The sequence below is a fragment of the Chinchilla lanigera genome, unplaced genomic scaffold, assembly GCF_000276665.1.
Source record: "Chinchilla lanigera isolate Chin_1 unplaced genomic scaffold, ChiLan1.0 scaffold00031, whole genome shotgun sequence".
Taxonomy (NCBI): domain Eukaryota; kingdom Metazoa; phylum Chordata; class Mammalia; order Rodentia; family Chinchillidae; genus Chinchilla; species Chinchilla lanigera.
Window position 1 is genome coordinate 23,431,707 of NW_004955432.1, and position 22,869 is coordinate 23,454,575.

Sequence of the window (22,869 nt, forward strand, 5' to 3'; positions counted from 1 at the left end):
TCTGATCTGATTTCTTCTATGGCCTGATGGAGTTGTTTCTTTACTTCAGTTGTGATCATTTCAGAGATTTTGGGTATGTGACTTCAAAGTTCTCCTATGTCAGTGTCTTCAGGACTTGTTCTGGGTAGAGTTGAGTTCTGAGACTGAAATTTGCTCCTATGTTTTGTCATTTTGGATGTCAGAAGGAAAGTGCTTGGTCACATACTTCCCAGGCAGGTCACCAAAGATCTCTAGGGACCCTAGTTTTCCTGGGTATCAGACTTACCCCAAGATGGTAGAGGGCAGTGGACCTCTGGGACGGGGATCCCCAGGCAGTTGGCGGGGCGCAGGGCTCAGAGCACAACTGCAATGGTGGGGGAATGGTGGCCTTCGGTACCAGGGTCTCCAGGCACCGATAGAAAGTGCGTGGGCCTCAGATATAAACCCAATGGTGGCCAGACAGGGGCCACCACTCTGCGGTCTGCAGGCAGCTGGTCAAGGAAGGACGGGCCTCACCTGACAACCAAGAGGTCCTCAGGCTGCCCCTGTGCCATTCTGCTGTCTGCAAACAGCTGGCGAGGCACACACGTGGGCCTCCTCTGCCAATTAAGATGTGTGCGGGAGCTGGGCCCACCTCACCAGGACCAGCAGGCAGCCGGTCAAGAGCATGCAGGCCTCTCCCGCTAACTGAATTACTTTGTTTCTTTTTAATGGTGTTAATCTATCTAGCAACCCCACCTCGAATGGCCCCATTTTTACATATGATCCCTGTATCAGTTAGCTTTCTACTGCTGGGGAAATACCTGGTGCCTACAGCTGTTAAAGGACAGGTTTAGTTTGGCTCATGGTTTTGGCATTTCTGTGGCTGACTGGCTCCAGGACAGAAACAATATAGTAAAAGGGCATGATGGAAAAAACCTGCTCACCTCATGACAGCCAGAAAGCAAAGGGAAAGACAGAAGACCCAGAGAAAGAGATACACCTTCTAAATGCATGTCCCTAGAGACACATCTTTTCCCACCAGGCCCCAAGTCCTGACAGCACATGTATTTGTGAATCCATCAATGGATAAATCCACCAATAAGTATAGTGCGCCCAACTCCCAATCATTCTAAAAGCCCCATTCTGAAGCCACAGAACTTTGGGGGAACTTTCTAGAACTAAACCAAAACATTCTACCCCTGGGCCTCAAAAGGCTCATGTCTATCTCAAAGAGTCATCGAAGTTTTAACAGTTTCAGCAGTGCTGAAAAGTCCAAACTGAAACTGTCCTCTGAGACTCAAGGCAAACTCTAGAGCTGTAAAAGCAAAAAATAACTAAACACTACCAACTTACAGTGTCCTAGAGTAAATGGGAGAAATAGGGGGACAGAAAGGATTCAGACCACAGCAAGACAAAAACTCAGCTGGCAAACATTAAATCTGTGTATCTAATACCCAGAGCAGGTTGTGCCTGCTGAGTGCAAATACAACCCACCCTACAGGGATCATCTTTTAGAGAGTGGCTTTAGGTTGCAAACTACCCTTTCTTGCACCTCTTCACTATCAAACGAGATACTGTACATTTTCAAGTTTAAACTATTTACATTTCCCATTTTTGTTTTCCCAGATACTTTTATGTCGAATATTATATTGCATTCCATTTAAATCACTAAATATGCATACCAAGTTCTCAGAATTTTTGTCTCTATTGCTAAAGGTTGAAGTGGAAAAAACCTACAGCTAACAAGCACCAAATTAAATCATACATTTCTATCACTTTTTAAAAGCCAATGTCCAAAATGAACAGGTTTTGCAATAGATAATAACAGGAAATTACCCAAGCAGATGTTCCAAACACACATCTCCAGATGTTTCCAACTGGAATGAACAAATCAAAGCACTTATATTTAGCATATCTGAAACCACATCCTATCTTTTTGATCACAGAGATGCCTTTTACTTTCTCTGGAACACCCCTACTGTCTTCCCGTATGTCTCCCTCTTCTTCCTTATCTATTCTGTGTTCAATCCTTAAATATTCCCAGCCTATAATGTCCCCCGTTAGTTCCACTGTTCTCATCATCTTCTACTGTTTTATTCTCTCACTCTGCTACCAATTTGTTTATAATCCAAAATCTTCAAGATGTTACTGTTAAGAATCTAAACTATATAGCTGACTGATCTTGTTTTCTTGTCTAAAGCCTTCCAAAGGCTTTGCTTTCACTGTAAATTAATTTCACTGTTAAATTTCACTTGTAAATTTTTTAATGTCATTGAAGCCCCCTGCCTACAATTAAATTCTAACTGTATTTCTCACTACTCTTCATTAGTGGAACTGAAGGTGTTATCCACCTTACTATTCCATGTCTCCGTTTTTATTTCTCTCTCCACCTGAACTACTCTTTTCCAGTGTTAAGTGGTAAATTTAACCCAATCTGCAAAGCCCCAAATAATTCCCATCTCCACATAATGAGCTACTCCCGTTGCAGCTCTTTAAAACATGTATGGTCTCTTTCTCTTTTTCATAATCACTGCATTTTTATGCTGTTCCAACAGCATGTCCATTACCCCAGGCTCATTTTTGTGTGTCTCTTATCTTACACTTTTAATGATCAGGAGGTATCTAATGGCAAAAATCATCTCCGCAAATGTGGTGTGAAAGTGCCTTACACTCAGGAATTTCCTAATAGCTTATTATTGTTAAAGCCTGTTACTGTCAAAGTGGTTTAAGTGGAAAAAGCATGAGGCCTACTATATACTACGCTATTTCTTTAATAATCTGAATCTTATGGTATTCTATCTGATGAGTGAAATCTAGAGCTCCCTCTTAGATATCAGGAGGATAGTACAGGCAGCAAGTGTGGCAACTGAAGGCACAGAGTAACATCACAAACTCTGCCAAAGAGGATGATTCTGGCCCCGGGTTCAGTAGTGAGATGAACAACTCAATGGACACAACACCAACCACCTTCTCCTATTATTGAGACAAATGTTGGAAATTACTCTCATTTCTTAATAACATTCCAAATACAGTGGTGCTTCAGTCTACGCACACTTCTATTTGTGAACAATCTGTTTCACAAACAAAAGCATCTGGCAAAATTTTGTGGGTTTTTTGCAAACTACATGATAAACGTGACATGGCCAGACGTAACATGGTCACCTTTACCAAAATCGTGGAACAAATTAAGTTCATGAACTGAGGTACCTCTGTATAATGATTTTTAAAAATAAAACATCTTATACCCTTGACCATAAATATCTGCTCAATAGGAAAAATGTCCATTTGTACCAGTAGCTCATCATGTTCTGTAGCAGTATCAATCAGTTTCTAATTGTTCAATTTAAATCATTCAATCAATAGCTAAAAACTTTTGAACTCATTAAATTACAACTGAGTGATGAGGCCAGTTGCCACTACACACACCTTGAAGCCTTTTGAAGCAGCAATATGGGCAGCGGTCCAGCCCTCTCTGTCAGCATGGTTAATGAGGTCTGCAGGAACAACAGGCTGGGGTGTGTCTTCAAGACTCTCTTCTCCTCCAGTGAAGGCACAGGAGCCAGACTCAGGCTCCTCCTCACTCTGAGAGTTTCCATGAGCTGGTGTTCTGTGGAACATGAGGAGCTTCAGGCTGTCCACATTACCTGTGTCCACAGCTGCATGAACTGGTGTCCACCCATCCTGAAATAGAATGACCAGGGTAAAAGTGTTGATAACAACATTAATGTTTGGAACAGTGTTATTTAAAGTCCATCCACCTCTAAATGGAGCTCATGGAGCACTGAGCTGTGGAAATAGGCATTTCAATCCTATCACTGACAAGTTCCCTCACCTCTGCTGGCCACTGCATTTCCCACTGCTACGACTCATGCTTGCTACTTTTGTAATCATTTCCACCTAATGATTAATCATCTGTAGGGACGAGGTACTGCCCAGACCCATAACCAAGGGTTATGTATAATAACCTATAATCTCCAGTTAATAGTATAAAAGGGAATGAACTTTAGCCTGAAGATTTTTTTAAACTATAACAATAATGTCAGCAGTAATGTACTAAAAGAATGCTGCTATAAACCAATTTTACTTAAAAGGCAGTAGCCTAACTCTAACAATTTTTAAAATTTTATACCAACCATTCATGAAAAAAGATTCCAGATAATAGGGAAAAGGTAGACATGCAAGTCAAAATATTTGACAGCCAAAAAATTTCACTTGATACCTATGAATCTGCTGAATGTTCTGTGATTACAGAGGGTTACCAATTATGACAAACTTAGAAAATGTTCCAACTAAAATTACTGGATCCATTTTCTACTTTGAAGCCTCCATCACTCAGTTAGTTGGCTGTCAGAGTAAACATGCAACTCCTTCCTGGGACACTGGTCCTCAGGCATGGTCTCCAGTCCAGCAGCATTAGTGTCCTCTGAGAATTTGTTAGAAGTACAGATATGTAAGACTTCTCCCTGATCTACTGAATCAGAAGCTTTAGGGATGGCGGTGAGGGTCTACTACTCCTGCCAGGTGATTAGGATGCACAAAAGTACAACAAGCAGTGCCCTAGAGAAAACCTTGGTTCTGTCTAGAATCTTTCATTTTTATACACAGATGGGTCTGCCTACTACACTGGCACCCATCTTCCTTTGTTTTAAAACTATTTCATGAAAGAACTAATTTTTACTTTGGCTTGATTTTCTAACTTCACCTTCTCTAATTTTTCATATGACATATTTCATATTATTATCTTAAGTATATTTCAGTGAGTTACAATACTTTTTTTTCCCTTAAATAATGGAGTAAAAGACAGAGAAACAGACAATAAATGGCAGCTACTTCCATTTATGCTAGGTCATCTGATTATTTCTAATGCTGGTTGTTCATGATTTGGCTTTTTCTCTTGTTTGGGACCTCAAATCAGCAGGTCCGCTTGGCCAAGCCATGACAGGCAGTAACTAGCACAGAATACAGTCCTGCAGCTCCTGCCAGGCAAAGCAGTCCATGGCTGTGCTTGGCTGGGCTGCACACTCCAGGGGTTGGGGAGCAGTCTTATGTGTGTCTGATAGTCCTGAGTTTACATTACAAACCTTCAGCAGTCCATTCTCCTCTGATGCTTTCTCATTAAAAGGCACAAGACACAATTATTCCGTTAAGATTTCCTATTATACTGGTTATCACTGTACTTCTAGATTTTGTTTAGCTCAATAACTGGTTTGTGAGCAAGAATTTCTGTTTTCTTACACAGGATGTGATTTAATGTTCTATGCTGCACTACCTATTTTTTATTCAACTTGAATATATAAAGTTCATTTATTTTTCATCTATAAAGTAAGATTTTATAATAAATATATACAAACTCCAGACTTTCTGGATAAAATAGTTAACAAACAAATGAAAAACTAAACTATTTTCTCAGATTTTTAAAAATTAATAGGACAGAGTTCTGTTTTTTACTTTTTAAAGCTCTAGCAGTAAGATTTAGTAGAAATGTTTATACTTGGCTTATTACATTCTACTTTTATTGTTACTTATTTGTTCTTACTGGGATAATTTCTTAAGACAGCCCACTAAAACCATTACAGTGGTGCCTTGGTTCACAAGCTTAATTCTCTCCACAGCTCTGGTCGCAGACTGAGCTGGTCATGAACAGAATCAAATTTCCCCGTAAGGCCAGCACTGAATCGAACCATTGCATTTGATTAGCTTGTGAACCGAGGAAAGAAGAAAGAATTAAACCCGTGCACTGAGGTTCTACTGCATTTGTTCAATGAATAAAAACTTACACTTCCACTGCCTTCCCTAGTTCTGCAAATAGTGAGAGCGCAGTATTTTTCTGTTTTACAGATGAATAATTTGAGGTTCACAGGTTAAACACTGTTTGAGTTAATGCACAAGGCTTTTAATTAGTAAGGAAGAGACTCAAGAGGTGAGGCACTTCTAAAATCTAATATCCTAAAGTGAAACAAAACTCAGCAACCTCTGTTTTAATGTAGAGACATCATTCAGTATCTGTGGGAACTGGTTCCAGGATCCCCCTTTGCATAACCTTGTTCTTTTATAAAACACAGCATAACATTTGTATATAATCTAAACACATCCATTCTTTAATTCATTTCTAGATTATTTATAATACCTAATATGTTAATACTACCTACACAACTGTTTTATTATACTGTTTAGGAAATGACAAGGAGAAAGTGTGCATATGTTTTGTAAATATACAATTAAAATTTTTTGATCCACAATTGGTTGAATCTGCACATGCAAAACCTTTAGACTAATTATACTTGTTTTTCTAGCTGTAGGGTTTACAGACACATTGTAAATTTTATATATATATATAGGTACTCACTCTGGTTTTTACACTCCGGTCAGTGCCAGCTTCCAGTAAGAGTTTAATACATTCTTTATTTCCATTTTTACAGGCCAAGTATAGAGGTGTCTGTCCTCCAGCAGCAGCATGATTAATATTAGCATCATATGCAATTAGTAATTCTACACACCTAAAAGATAATGATTAATTTCATAAAAATTGGGTTTAACCCCTGAAAAGCACCATCTCAACAGGATTCTAAATACAGACAATAATTGTAAAACAACTGCATCTTTGTATCTCAATTACTTTTACGCCCGTGTATCAACTGTTGTGGATCTTATTGCTTTGATTATTTTTTGCAAAGCTACAAATATATTTCAGTCATCAAATTTAAGTGCATGAAAATTTATAATTTGATCAAGTGATAAATTCTGGTTTATGTCACTTCTAATAAATTTGAAAAAGCAGTCTTTGAAATAGTTTAACTTTTTGAAATGAATGGTTCAATTTTACTCAATACACACACACACACACACACACACACACATACACACATAGAAACTTAAACTTGTTCTTCAAAATAGTTTTCCCCCTTGAGAAAAGTCAAGCTGCTGAGTCATTCTGCAATTTTTCACTTGAGAAAATAATTATAAATAGCTTAGACAGCAGGGCACCATGTGCCTCCTCTATAAAAAGTAGCAAGGAGTCTGAGAAAAAGCTGTTTTGGGGACTGCAGACGGTGGAGGCCGTCCTGTCTCCTGAAGGGCTGGTTGACAAGGACAGATACGCAGGAACTCAGGAAGCAAGGAGAAAGGTAAAACCCAGATATGGTGGCAACTTAATGACTAGCGAAACAAAGAGCTTGAATCTGCAAAATCAGCTCAGAAAAAAATCTAGGGAAAAGGGCTACTCTTAAATAAAGAAGCAATGCACTTAAAAAAAAAAAAACTTTTTTCCTTCGCAATATTTGGTTAAAATATCTATCATCTATCTATCTTAGCATATATAGCTTGCATATTATGTGTATGTATATATCATACATACTAAAATTAACAAAGTCCTAGATTGGGTCTCAGAGTTCTTTCTTTTTACAAAGCTATCCCTCCTCTCTCCATTCCTGTGACTATTTCATCTTCCAAGGAAGTGGTCCCACGCACTGCCAAGTGACAGGTAAGAGTAAAACCATATCCCAGAAGTAAAAAAATCCACCTTTTGACATTTAGTATACATTCAAAAAGAACAACAAAATCAGTGTCTGTGATTTTCAACAGTAAACTCAGGGTGATGAGACGTGTTAGATATGTAGAAAATAATGTTATATATTAATGATACATTTTGAGTACTATAGAATTCATACTTATGATTACTAACATTGATGTGTACTTGAAAAACTCTTTTTAAAATTCTCCAATTTGCTAAAAAACATTTGTATCAGGACAACTGGACTAAAAGGTGGAAAGCAGCTTGGATTTCCCACACCTACTGTGCAGAGTCAAAGAAAGCAACTTCGCTAAGTCCTACTATTAAAACATGATTTTTTAAAAAACCAACTGACTTACTCAGCTCCTGAAGAAATCTTTGCTAAAATGGTATTTTAATTAATAAGCATTCAATTCTTTTGTTTTTTGTTTTGTTTTGAGATAGGGTCTCACGCTGTGGTGCAAGCTAGCCTTAACTATCCGTCCTCCTGCTTCACTTCCCTACGTGCCAGGATTACGGGTGTGCAGCACCATACCTGGACTTCTCAGTGGTTTCATAACTGAGCTATGTTCAGAATGTAAACTTCCTTCCTCAATTTTTTAAAACAGTGAAACAAGATGACTACTTGGGATTTAATACCACTGAGTAATTGTCATTAGGAAGTTGAAAAAACATTGAAGTATAATAATTCTGCATTTTACTTTTAATGCCATTGTAAGTAAAAAGCTTTTGTGGAGTTTGGCAGAAAATACTGTTCACCAGAAAATACTGAGCACCTTTCTCAACAGTCCCTTACTTCACTGGGCCTGCATACTATAGATTACCTTTTTTGGAAGCAAGTTCTTTCATTTGCAGTTTGGACCTCTTGCATTTCACTTCTTCGTTTCCCTCAGATACTTACGCAGAACATATTTAGGATCCTACTTTGCACTTAAATCCCCAAATACATTTGCTGAACTTACTTGCCAATGGTTTTGCAGCACTAATTTATACATTTAGCTGGAGCTAAAATATGTTTGTAAAATATAAAAAGAGGCTATTTTCAGAGAAAAAAGAATTAAAAGCATCACTTACTCAAAATGTCCCTGAGCAGCTGCAGCACACAAGGGTGTGAAGCCATTTTTATCAGCAGCATTAACTTCAGCTTCTGCATTCAGCAGCAATCTCACACAGTCTACGGATTTTTAATAGAAAGCAATTTTAATTCCCATTCTGAGTTATGAAGAACCACATTCACTGCAAGATGCACACAGATTTGAAACCCAAAGGACCTCTCCCCTGTGCAGCTAATCTGAACAATTTTACCATGGCAGACTGAGATTCCAGACTATTTCACAAGGAAAATCTTCTTTTCCCCAAGTTTATGATACCCCACAACTATCTAAGGGATGATTTTCTCCAATGCTTTGGGAAGAGTTACTGATGGGTAATATTATGTGCCAGAAAAGGGTTTACCACATCTTTTTCGCACCACCCTGTCCCAGAAATAATGTTTTTGTACAGCAAACCAAATCTATTTACCAACTTGGAACAATAGTATTTCTATTTACATGGTTAAGTTCTTATCTGATAATGTTAATTTAATCATGAAGTGCATTTGTTTAATGGCCATCCTACCCTAACTGCACGAATGAAGATAAAGGAGAAGTGGCTACCCTGGGCACACATATCAACTGCTGCTCACGTTTACTGTGTTACTATCTAGGTGTAATTTGTCTATGTTGAAGAAAATTCCCATTTTTTGAAGAATTCCAAAGTACTCTGGAACGACTGGGTTATTTTAGCTCACCAGAATTTTCCATTTATCTGAATAAACTGACAGTCATAGGATCACACATGCAATGCTATTTGATTGTGTCCTTGCGTTAACTCATTTTTTCTGTATTACCATACATTTTAGTATATTTAACTACACAATTTGCATTTTAAAGAACAAGAATTCCAAGTCTTTATTGATATGTCATACAGTTCTATAACTTTTCAGTTCTCTGCAAAAGAATCCAAAAAATCTGTACGTTATTGCAGCTACCGCACAATTTCAGACCTATAACCCCTTCTAGCTACCAAGTCTCCCCACTGCAGTATTTGCAAAAGCTGACGATCTCTTGCCCATCAACTATTTCCGACAAGTAACTTTGTCCTGAACAAAGGTCACAGATAACTTTACTCTAGAATGCCCTTTATGCCTAACAGACCTCAGACTTCTTAATGCACATTTCATTGTTCATAAAAGAGATTACTTTTAACAGGGGCTGGGGATTTAGCTCAGCGGCAAAAGCGCCCGCCTGGCATGCGGAAGGTCGTGAGTTCGGTTCCCAGTACCGGAAAAAAAAACAACAAAAAAAAAAAACCAAAAAGAAAAAAGAGATTACTTTTAACTAGCTATAGTAAAATTTTACATTAACTATATGCACTGCATTATCTAATGTTTATAAAACTTTAAAGCTCATGTGAAAAATTATCCACTACTATCTGTAAGAGAAACTGAAACCCAAATGAACTTTTTGCTCATAACTATGGTTACAAGGGCTTTTCAGTCCACTGGCAAGTGTGTGCTGTGAAAAAAGATCACTCCATTTTTACCTGTATGTCCATTCTTAGCAGCAGAATACAAGGCAGAATGGCCATCTTCACAGGAATAATTAGTGTCCAGTCCTTCTTCACTAAGCAGCATTGATAATAAAGTGACATTTCCCTGGGCAGCAGCTTGCTGAAGAAGGGGGGGCCTGCCAGCCAGGGGCGCAGGACCACCACTCATTAGCAAAGGGGTTAGGGAGGGTGACCAGCCTGTTGGTTAAAGCGACCCTCGTTAGAGAGAGGGAGTCACGACAGAGACAGACACTTCTATTCCTTCCTTAGTTACACACACACACACACACACACACACACACACACACACAGACATGCGAACACGGATCCCTAGAGCACTATGTGGCTTCTAACACCGTCAGTCTGTCAGTATTTTCTTAGCACAAGTCTGTACTGCTGCTTCAGACCTTATAGCTGCTAATTAAATTCACACACAGGGTGACAGATTATTTTGTTATCAGTCTCACACAAACAAGTGTTAAAGTAATGACTGGTTTTAGGAATTAAAACGGATGTCACATTTTAAAAGTTTAAGTTCTCTTTTAGAATTTCAAAACAATTTGAATTTTACAATGATATAAAGGTTTCCTCAATTTCAGTATCAGTCTAAGAAGGTAAAATGTTATTTTTAGATATAGGTAAATGACAGTATGAAATAGAGACTTCCTTTCTTAACAATATTTCAAATTTAAGTTTTACATAATCTATAACAGTCAAGGAATCTACTTATATTCCTTGAATTCCCTTATTTGGGAATAAAACTAATGTTAACTACTACTCAGTATTAAGAGTTAATACAAAAACAACATATACAGCTGGGTCTAGAATACAGCAGCATAAATATTCAGTAACAACCCTTAGACTCTATTACTCAGCCATCTTTACAACAGCTCTAACAAACTTTTAATCAGCCAACAAAACAGTACACTCTACCATACAGTTTTAACAAAAATCACTAAGAGTTATCAGGGTTAGGTATCTCTCGTCAGAATTTAGCAGCTTTGGAAGAGACGCTGTTAAAGGCATGAAGCTGGCTGCATACTGCCTGGAAAATTTTCTGAATTCTTCCTTGATCAAAAGGCTGCAGAAACAGTAATGTAAAATGTTTACTTAATGAGATATACAGGTATCTGTATCTTTTAGGCTTAAGTACAGTGTCCAAAATAAGTCATTCTGGTTTTCTCCTTAAAGAAATCCAATACTTCTAAATAATGTTGTGCACATGTACATGTATTTATTCCTTAGGGCACACTTTCCACAAACATACAGTAAATAACCTTTACTCAGATACAGCAGATGTTTTGCATTCCCTGCTCATTAGTATCACAACTGCATTCTAGATAGGAAGGTATTATATTAATATATGTATATAATATCCGATTGTTATTATTAAATCCTAAGCCACTGTCCTTTACTTATTTTAATAAATATCGAAGGAATTTCTTCATAAAAAATTCTTTATAAAAAACTAAACTGTCATTTATACAAATGAAACTGCACTGTTTTTTAAAAGCTGGTTATATCTTCATAATCAATTACTTGGATCCATGAAATAATTTGTTTTTACCCTATTAGGGTTGTAGTGACACATAAAATGCTCATAAAATTCAGTATTTCTCTAAACTTTGTGGTATCTTCCCATTGATATTCATTAGGTCTTCTTACAAAGGTTGTATTTTTACTTCATACTTACAAGAAGGCTCCTCTCTGGTACATTTTACCTTTTGTATTTTCTTAAAAACAAACACACACAAAAAAACAGGCCCACAGAAATTAAATCAGTACTTATTAGAAATGGATGATAAACAGAAATTATAAACATGAAGGTATGAAACCCTCACTGTAAAGCGCACACAGGCAATACAAAGGCATCACACTACATCCTCTGTGGAACAGGATGGACTATGGCTCATGCTGCTGATGTCTCTGTCTCTCTCTCTCTCAATCTCATCCAAGGCGTCTTGGTCATTCTTCCTGACTATCAATATATATAAACAGTTGGTTATTATTTGGGGGGAGCAGTCTGAAATAGGGTCTTGCTATGTAGTCCAGGCTGACCTTGAACTCACAGTAACCCTCCCACAGCCTCTCAAGGGCTGGGATGCTGGGACGGCAGACATGTACCACCATGCCTGGCAATAACTGGCTATTTATTTGAATTTTATTTTCATTCTTGTTTTCTAGGCGTTAGGAGGAGAAAATTTACATGTTAATACATTTTCTAACTGCTTAATATGAAAATATTAAAATATAGATATAATTTCCTGGAAAACCTTATTGAATATTAAATTATTTGAAAGATAATAATTCTTTTTCTTTTTGGATATTTTTTGGGACAGGGTCTTACTGTGTAGCCCAGGGTGGCCTCAAACTCGTCATTCTCCTGCCTCAGCCTCCTGAGTACTGGACTCACAGGCATGTGCCACTATATCCAACAAGATAAAAATTTTATTCAAAATTTTTCTCCATCTTTAGACCACTCAAGAGTCTTATAGTTCTCTTTCTGTGCCACAGAACTACAGAATGTTAGTTTCTTTGTTTGAGGATTGTAAGAGATTTTTTAAATCTTTATAAAATGTTTTATAATACCATGTATTCTTAAACTTTAAATAAATGTTACATATTAACTACCACTTCCAATTTTCTGTAGCACAAGCTTATTGTTAATAAAGCCTGTTGTAGATACAGGAAAAACAAAATAAAACTTCACTGTAAGAATATACTGTTCATCTAAAATACCCAGCAATGACACAAATGGTAATATTTAGTTGACTGGTCTAGTAACCACAGAACAGACCTAAATTCACATAGCTGCTCTAACGAAGTTATAAAAGGCATTCAGCTTCGCAGCGTCATATGCAAACGTTAGTAAAGGTGAGCATCTTACACAACCACATGCCAGGAAGGGAACAGAACATGCAGTGGCGGATGGAGGAGGGACTGAGGGCAGCTTCTGGCATCAGCTTCAGAGAGGGAAGGAGGTTAACGTCAAAGCCCAGATTATTCTTGTGTTCTTTTTAGCCTCTAAGCCAATCATACATGAGAGTAATTTTTAAAATATATGCTTAACTAAAGGAAGAAAGTCTGAACCAAACTAAATAAAATGTGCCAAACAAATAACAATAGAAAGAAAACAGAAAAAGCAACCCCACGGGTATGGAAACTCAGCTGCCTGGAGTGATTTCCGCTTTCGGCTTACGTTCATCCGAAAGTTGAAATGGGTTCAACTGACAAGTTCAAGAGAAACAAATTCTAATTCACTTGGAATTTAAAACACTGTTTTGAAACTTAAGATGTGGCTATAAAAGTTACTAGTAGACTTAAAGTAATTTACCATGTAATCCACTTCTGTTATTCTAGCTCTTGTTAGGTGTTTAACTTAATTGTAACTCACAGATAGAAGCTGACATGGACACACAACATTTAGAATTTGAAAGATCTGAGATCTAGCAAGTTGCCAGAAGGGAAAAGCAGTAAACTGTTGCTTCACAACCCATCAGGTAAATTTAAGACATGCTTTGATTTGGAAATAAATGTTTTGATTATTTTCATTTTTACATGGCAAAACTAATAGCTCAGAGAAAACCTGTTCTCCAAGGTGATAAAAAGTAGGGGCAGAAATGGTCTGTCCCTGCCTCCTTACACTCCAATTCGTGTCCCTTTGCTCACGGAAATGGAAACGGACATCTGCCAGGTATCTGGCAGGTGTGCTCTCTCCCCACACCTGCTGCTAGCAATGACAGTGGTGTTAGTGGATGTTTGTTAATATCCTCCAATGGGCTTATGACCTGGAGAGGCACAAGCTCACCCAGGCACATCCAGGTTACAAAGCAGGATGCAGGGAGCTCTTGAGCTTACGACATGCAGTGGGTATGCTGACCAGATCTGGGTGAACTGAGCTGGGAGTGTAGTTCAGCAGTAAGCACTTGCCTAGTGAGCGTAAGGCCTGGGTCTGATCCTCAGGGCAATCTAGATGGAACGCAGAGTGAAAATCTTGTATCTCACTGAAAACCAAGGCTGACCTAGACCCAGCGGACACCTGAGGGACTGAACACCACAGGTACCCCCTCTTCCTTAAGAAGCCACGTCTCACCCCTCCGCAATACTGGGGACTGAGCCTAGAACCTTCCCACTGAGCTACCCAGAACTCTTTGCTTTTTTGGACAGGGTCTCACTAAGTGGTCCAGGTTGGGTTCAGACTTGCAATTCTTCTGCCTCCGCTTCCCCCAGTGCTGGGATTACACACACACGCCACCTCACCTGGCCCAGAAGCCACAATCACACTCGAACAACAGAAACCTGCTTTCCACCACAGGTAACCCTATACCTCTGAGGCCATTTTGGCCAAGTTACAAGAACCAGAGAACAGAAAGCAAGGACCCATCCCACGCATCATCAACGGCTGCCATGTTTTTGAAACCACCAGGCATATTATCTTTGGTTCCCCAGACAAAAGCAAAAGGTATTCTGGCTCCTTCATACAAATTCCACTGTATCCTAGATGGGTTGTTCTAGAAAATATGTAACAAATTAGAAATTCTCCATCTTTTAAAGCTTAAAATCCTGCTGACAAATGATCCTCAGCCACAGATGCTGGTGTTGAAGTTTCTTTGCTGAGACCAACAAGCATCTGAAGCCAGACCCCGGATCACAACGATGACCAAGGCAACCGTTAGTGCAGCCTCATGATGCCAAGAAACAGATGGCATGTATAAAAGAAAAAAAACCCGACGGAATTTAACACCCTGGGAAACACTTCCTACTTTACAGTCCATGTGCAGTCAAAGCACAGCCACTGCTCCCCACATTTTTGAGTGTAAAGACCTTATGGGACATTCTCCAACCCTCCCTCTCTTCTAGGGTGGGTTTAATTTTTGAGACTCAGCCAGCATTATCTCAGACCATGACAAGGGCTGTCCAGTTCAGTAACACCATTTTGAATAAAAACGTCAAATACCTGTAAAGGTACCACACAACGCTGTCAGCCGACAGTATCACTGAGGCAACAATACCACCTCTATTTAGTGATTACTTGGGCTAGTCCAAGCTCAACGCTATGCTCTTTGACTTGTGATAGGATGTGTTCCTAACAGCTGCCCCACGCCAGGAATGGTCTAAGCTCCACATAAAGGAAGAGAAAACTTGCTCAGTGTGAGAAAAGTCAACGCAAATGTAGTTGTAAATAGCAGAATCTAGATTCCAACATGGATCTGAGTAACTGCAAAGCCCATGCTATTTCTAATTCTTAATTTTGCACCTCAAAATATGTACAAAGCTTTTCCAAGGGCTTAATTTCAAGGACACAGCTTATAATTAAACTATGGTGTACTGATCTCATTACCTCATAGTAATAAGTACAGTATTCCATTTTTAAAATTCTCACTCTCCCATCTACATTTTAAATGTTATTTAAATCTTCTCTTAATTTTTAAACTTTCCTCTCTTTAGAAGCAGTAATATTTGCTAACCACTAACATCACACAGTAGAACATTTCTCCAAACATCAACAGACTGATGCTGTATCATTACTTTACAGCCACAGATGTGCAACAAAGGACTAATCCAGCAGGGATGGAGAACAGCTTAGTGGTAGAATGTTTGCCTAGGACATACTAGGTCCTGGGTTTGATGCCCAGCACTGCAAAGAAAAAAAGAAAATGAATTCAGTCATGGCAATAAAAAGCAATGCTTGTTTTAAAGCTGAGTGCAACAACCCATACCTATAAACCCAGCTACTTCGGAGGCTGACACAGAAGGATGTATGTTCAAGGGCAGCCTGGGCAATTTAGCAAGGCACTGCCTCAAAAAGAACAAGAGCTGAGGGTGTGCTGTGGAGCACTTTCCTAGCATGCTCAGATCCTTGGGTTCAGTCCCTAGTAAGGGGCAGAAAGGAGTATCCTTCCTCTAATACTTTACACAAGAAGGAGAAAAATATCTACTTCTTTTCCTAACAGTCTCAGATTCAGTGACTTTACAAAGTACATCTGCAATGCAAAGCTTTTATAAAATAGCTCACGTGCTATACGATCCATCTGTCCTCAATGCTAGAAGACGACAGCTTACAACAGCATGAATGGCTTTTGAAATAAACTATAAATGTGATCATTCACACTGTTTCTGAAGGTAAAAACAGAACCTTAACATCGATTAATAGTAAACCTTAGCATGAAATGAATATTAAAACTCGGAATATACCCATTATAGAACAAACCTGATCAATTTGATATTTCAGAAAGTACTGACTTGAAAAAGTAAAGTCCCAAAGGGATAGAACCAAACATACTGTCTGATCATGATCCATTAATATTGAGGTTTTGTGAGATAAATATTTAATAAGAAGAGATACTCTTTCTACTCATAGAAATGCTTTAGTCACTCTAAATTAATAGTCTCCATGTGCTTCAAATCACTATCTTCAGGTTATCTTTAAAGAAAGCACTCAGCGTAATGAAATCTCAATTCAAGAGCAAGATGAATCACCATACCCAGGAGCCTTTAAAAAAAATTACTAAAAGGAGGAAAGAAATCAGAAAACAAAATTAAATTTAAAAAAAAGTTTGAAAGCAATGTGAAGAAAATTAAGGCAAGTGAGAAGACAGGCCACATTCTTTAGAAGGGTATAAGATTTCAATCCCTTTACCTGATGCTGTTACCAGGAGGCTGTCTGAGGCACCTGGCCTACGGGATGAGGCACTAACAGGGCTTATGGAAGAGTGAAGGGCAATGGCTGTGGGGACGACAAGGGACCTGTCTGAACATGCAGGTGGGCTCAGTCCGGGGGATCCATCGGCCCAGGCACCCACCTGAGATGTGGCCAGGGCTGAAACTGCACAGCCTGCAGGTGCCACAGCTAGATCTATGGACGGTTTTGGTGGCAGCTGAGGGGAGGATGATTTAGGGGCGTTCTCCTCACTTGTTACCCTGCTCGCTTGTGGAAGACTGGAGGGAGGTGAAACCACACTTTTGTTATCAACTTTGGCCCCTGCATTTGAGGCCCTGCTGCTATCCATAATAACCTTGAGTTGGGGGTGTGGTGGAGAAGGAGTTTGGGAGAGCCCTGGCTTTTTTGGAGGGATAGGAGGAGGATTTCCTCTGTCAACGCGTGGTATACTGGGAGTCTTTAAACTGCTTCTACCCACTGGAGGATGGGTGCCACCATCCCCTGCAGGGGGTGCTCCAGGACGAGGGGGAGCACCTGCTTGAGGGCTTGTAAATCTTGACAGTGCTTGGGTCACAGTATTCCGAGCTAGCTGTTTGGCCACTAGGTTGTCACGACTGGTAGGAGAGATATCTCTTGATGGAGGACTTTGGGTAGTATTGCCATTTTGGTCAGGGTCATTAGCATTGCCCTGAAACCTGAATCTAGCTGCTTGGATCCGTGGGTTCAGGCCTGGATGCAAAGATGCATTGGCACATGGTGAATGTAAACTGTGCGTAGGTGGAGGCTGTGAGTAGGTCTGGGGAGCTGTGCCTGATGTCTGAGCAGCAGTGGGGGGTACGCTACCAGGAAGCGGGGGTGTGCTACTTGTTACTTCAGGGGTTGAGCCAGAGCTCGGTCCGTTTTCTTCAATTTTGCTTGCACCTGGAGGTGGGAGAGTGGGTTGAGAGGAGCTGATCAAGTCACCGTGGGAAGCCTGCCTGTCAATACTGGGTCTGACCAATGGGGCACTGGTGCACACACTTCCTTTTGCACTTGCAGAAACTAGGGGACTCCCTGCAGAAGGCTTGACAGGCACGTTCAAAGGCAGCTTCTTCCCATGGTCAGTGCTTTCGGTCAGCAGATCAGTCTGACAAGCAACAGACTTAGCCACAGGTCCTTCCGTGCCTACAGATATGGAAATCAAACGCCTATCTTTCGTCTTCCGTGGGAGGGAAAGGCTTGGCTTGCTGTCACTTCCTCTCTTCAGCTGCTCGATCATTTTCTTCATCTTGTCGATCTCTTCTTGGAGGTCAGTGGTGTGTGCTTCTTCTCGGGTCAGCTTGGCACGAAGCTGTTCCCGCTCAGTATCAAACTCAGAGAGTTGTTTCTCCAGCTGAGCTTCCATTTCTGCACTTCGTCGCTTCTCCGCTGAGAGTTCCTCTTTCAAGTCATTTGTCTTTTTCTTTTCGTCCTCCAGTTTGGTCATTACTTCTTCCAGCTTCTGGGCTTCCTCTATGACTCTGCCCGAGAGCTGTTTGCACTCCTTCACCAGCATCAGGACCACCTGCTTGTTCTTGCCCCGCTCTTCTTCCAGGCGGGTAGCCAGCTTCTTGTGCTCTTGCTCAAGGGCTTGTAGCTGAAGCTTTTCCGTTTCCAGCTGGAAAACATTCATAGGGAAACGCAGATTAATATACAATATTCTTTTCATCTAAGAGGTTTTTGGGGGAAGTTTTTATTAATTTTCTAACCACTGTACAGTTTGGGCTAGCAATAATGTCACATTTTCGAAATGTGTTGTGATAAAAATGTCTTAAACATCTATTACAATGAGAAAACAGCTATAAAATAGCTTTGTGAAAAATATCCAGGTTACAACAATAACTGTTTTAATCTATTAAAGTTCATAAAAAGAGGAGAATTATCAGATACTTCAAGCCACAGCACAGAATTTAGTGAATTCAATGTCTGCAAAAGTAGAATTCTGTGAGGGAACTGGTGAAATTTATAAGGTTAAATGCTTTCAAATACTCACTAATCTTTGAGGTACAGAATCATGAAAAGGACTTTTGTTAATTCTAAGCTCCTATATTCACCAGTTGTACCACTTAACTGAATAAATTAACTTCTTTGGACTTGTAATTATTGTGGAAACCATGAAATCACATATGAAAGTTTTTTTGAACATCTAAAGAGCTAAGAAATTATCTTAGAATAACGGTAATCAGAGTTGGTGAACAGGAAGTCTCACCTTGTCTCTGCAATCCTGCTCTCTCTCACTTAGCTACTCTGGTCTCCTAGTACTTCTTGAACATGATCCTGGACCTTTGACCTTTGACCTTAAAGGCCTGTCTCCTAGATTTCCACCACACACCTCCGAACTTTCGCAAGATGCTCCTGTCCAGACCAAGAGTGACCAGCCAGCGGGGCCTTCCCTACTCACCACACTGCCCAGGGATAGGCTGTATCAATGTTTCCTTCACAGAAAGGTGCTGGCTGCTCACCAAACCATAGGTACCCAGCATTAGTGCTTCCCAGAAAAGAAGTATGTTTCAACTGACTGACCAAAACAGGCAGCTTTTAAAAATCTTTCTCTCTCCAGATGGGGCTTTCTTAAAATAATAATAATAATAATAATAATAATAATAATAATAATAATAATAATAATAATAGCACAAGAGGCTGGCTCCTTTCTTTCCTTCCAACCTCTGCCCCACTACCCGCCGCCATCACCTGAGAAGAGTGCCTCCTCCCTTGTACCTGTCACTCATGTTCAGTACCTACCCGCCTCTACTAGAACACAGCCTCTTCCTGAGGCCAGGAACTGTGACTCGCTATGGTTCCAAGACCTGGGACAGCAGCTGGCACACAGCCGTGCTTAACAAGTTGTTGAATGAATCGATCCATGAAAGAAGCCAGCATTACTCCACAGGAACATCACACTTCCCAGCACTGACGGGCGCTCTGGGCGTGCGGCAGCAGCTTACCGCTGCACTACCCTAATACGGGGTGTTCTCACGTCTCCCTCATGTCTTCACTGAGGTTATGAAGAACAGAGGCTACATCTAGAGCTGCCACGCAGTTCTCAGGCTGGCTCCTCCGGCCAGATAAAGAAACGTTCACTGTGGTCCACAGAGGGCTTGACGGCTCACAAAGGTTAAAGTAGACCTAGCACGTTAGAGACATGGAAAGGCCCTTTTCTTTCCTTTGCATGTTAAAAAGAAATACAAGGCATATCTCATTTCACTGTTCTCTTCTTTACTGTGCTTAAGATACGGTTGGGTTTTTTTTTCAAACCAACAGTTTGCACCACGCAGGTCTACAGGTCATTTTCCCAACAGTTCCGATGATCCTTAGCATTGTTTCACAGTAAAAATATTTTAAATTATGTACATTCTTAGAGTATAATACTATTTACACTTAGAAGATTACGGTATAGTCTTAATAGAACATTTATGTAACTCACTGGAAGATCAAACAGTTATTTATTTCAATATTTGCTTTACTGCAATAGTCTGGCCGTAAACATACACTATGTTCCCATGAGAGCCAGTATTTACTGAAGTCAGATTCCAATCATCAGTAACAGAAGAGAGAGACATTAAATTGGGTCACCGTCCAGCTAGGGTTCAGAGATACTATTTATTTAGCTGGGGATGCTTTCTGCGTTGAAGAAGTTTTTGAACAGCAATTGGGGGTGGGTTTCATAAACAGGTGATCAGAAATATAGACAATTCTTCAAGAAAAATGATGCATACACTCTATTCCATTATATAAAGTTGTAAGAGTGACTTTATAAAGCATATTAGGAAAGATATGGGGAACAAGAGCATGTGTATTTTATTTGTATGGATGCTTCACAGAAAATTTGACCTCTTATTGGCTAAAGCATATTTAACTCTTACAACTATACCAAGTCATAGACTTCCATAAGAAGGTGCGTACAAAGTTAGGGCTACTAAGAAAATGTAATACATTTTATGTTAAAGAATTCTCCTGACAATGTAAGTAGAAGCATGACTTAGGTCAATTTTCAGCTTACTTTTAAAATACGAGTTTTCTAATTTACCTCTGAAGGTGGGAAATGTGTGTTGTAGAATTTCAAATCCTCGCTCGTTACACAACGCTAAGTAGAGGTCACCTCAGTGACTCCTCTCATGCCACCCAGCTAACATGGTCAAAATCGCGGCAATCACTCAGGGTTCTACTTGTTTCAAGCTTCTTTTCATTATCTCATACATCTTGCCAATGGTATTCTTTCACAATGGATCATCGTATTTTGAAATAACTTTCATCTTCTAGTTCAGAATCAAATACAAAAGACGGTTCCAGCCAAAGAACAACTCAATTAATCTGTTACTTACATAGAAAGTTCTATCACCATAAAGCACCAATAATTCTCTTGTATCTTTTTTGTTCTATCACTTGTACCACATAAATCCCTTCTCAGACTGACACGTCTTTTTAATCCTACAGACAGCAGAGCATACAGAAAACCGCCTGAAGGGTACACCTACTACAGACATGGCACCAAACTCCCCTGAGCTCTAAACCCCAGGCATCAATCACTATGCCTCTGTTTAGCTTCTTTTACTACTTACCACAGGGGTATTTTCGACCTTTGTTACTTTCCCAAAAGTTCATCCAATGACCACTCAAGGACCGTGGTCTACCTTCAGAGGCTCCTTTACCAAGAAAACCCAAACTCACTGGTTCACGCACTCCCGCTCGTTCAGCATGGGGTCTCCTCCCTAAGCTTTTATTCGGGCCTTACCAACCCGCCTATACTCTGTTCACTCCGAGGGGAATGGCTGCCATCTGCTCAGCATTAGACTCCCCCTCAGCAATTAACTTCACTCTTTCATGTCACCTTTGGGACTTGCTCTATCAGTTATTACACTGCTCTTTATAAATACTGAGCACCTGCTCTTTACAAAATTCTTCCAGTCAGTATAGAAACAAAGTTACATGCTTAGTTTGTGGAGCGGGGCACAGGTGATTAAATCTAAGACCTTCCTACGGGGCCATATCCCTACCCTTGCTTTCCCCCCCTATTTCAAGACTGAGTCTTCTAAATTGCCCAGGCTGGGCTTAAATTTGCAATTTTCCTGTCTCAGCCTCCCAGAGTGCTGGAATTACAGGAATGTACCACTGGAGCCAACAAAAATAATTTTTACATTACAAATATTCCTTGACCATTCTGGCCAGAGACAAAGACTTTGGGCTTAAGACTAAAATGTAGTACTAAGTTTTGATCCTAAATTGAAGTTAGTACTCTAAAGATTGGTTGTATACGTTCCCTTATTTGCAAAATAGAGTGTAGTAGTAATAACTTTATAGTATCAAATGAAAGACCCATGTGTTAAAAATTATAGGAGGCCATTATTTTGGGAAAAGCTTCTATGCTAAGACAGAGTCACACTACAGTTCCACACCATCAAGATGAAACTAAACTATTTATCTGACCTTTCAAGAAGTCAGAATTAGAGCGGTAACAGCCAAGTTTCTCAAACTGGCCAGGATAAATTAACATGATGAAGACGTTTCCTCTGCTTTAATACTTACACAAAAGAAGCCACCTGACATAACCCGATGTTAACTAATCAGTTATTTCCCTGTTCTGTTTCCCTGACCCTGTTTGTTATAAGGAAAGTAACTTTGAAACGACCAATCTATTATTTTGTTCCTCTGTTTCTACTTTCTTTAGCCTTTCTCTGTTTATAAAATGAAACTCCTCTACTAAGCCTATCAAAACACTTATTCTATTTTATGGAATGAAGTGTTGCCCAATTGTAGAATAAAAATAAAACCAATTAAGATCATTAAACCACTTGGGCCTGATGGAGCATGTATGTAGTATCAGCCATGTGATAGGCAGAAGCAGGATGATCACAAGTTGTAGGCTATTTTGGGCAACTTAGCAAGATCCTCACACTCAAAATGAAATGAAAAAGCTTGGGAATATTGCTCAGCACTAGAACACTACCCTAGCATGTGCATGCCCTGGGTTCAATGCCTAGCATGGTCCCCTTCCCCTCAAATCATATATAGAAACATATATAGCATATATAATTCGTATAAATATAGTAAGTCCCTGACTTACAAGTTCTGTTCCAGAATTGTTTCTAAGTCAGATACGTTCATAAGCCAACAAAGTGAGCCTTATACTGTA

At 39.6% G+C, this 22,869-nt stretch overlaps 1 protein-coding gene across 1 annotated transcript in view; it reads right to left on the bottom strand.

Annotated features, from left to right (window-relative positions):
• The window catches only part of Cttnbp2 (cortactin binding protein 2), a 163,108-nt gene that overhangs the window by 67,514 nt on the left and 72,725 nt on the right, over positions 1–22,869 (bottom strand). Inside the window, exons 4-8 of the mRNA XM_005388158.2 lie at positions 16,701–18,357; positions 10,055–10,258; positions 8,546–8,645; positions 6,308–6,458; positions 3,388–3,642 (exon numbers count right to left, since the gene is read on the bottom strand). Of these exons, the coding sequence (XP_005388215.2) occupies positions 3,388–3,642; positions 6,308–6,458; positions 8,546–8,645; positions 10,055–10,258; positions 16,701–18,357 (2,367 nt within the window). The remainder of the gene's footprint in view (positions 1–3,387; positions 3,643–6,307; positions 6,459–8,545; positions 8,646–10,054; positions 10,259–16,700; positions 18,358–22,869) is intronic.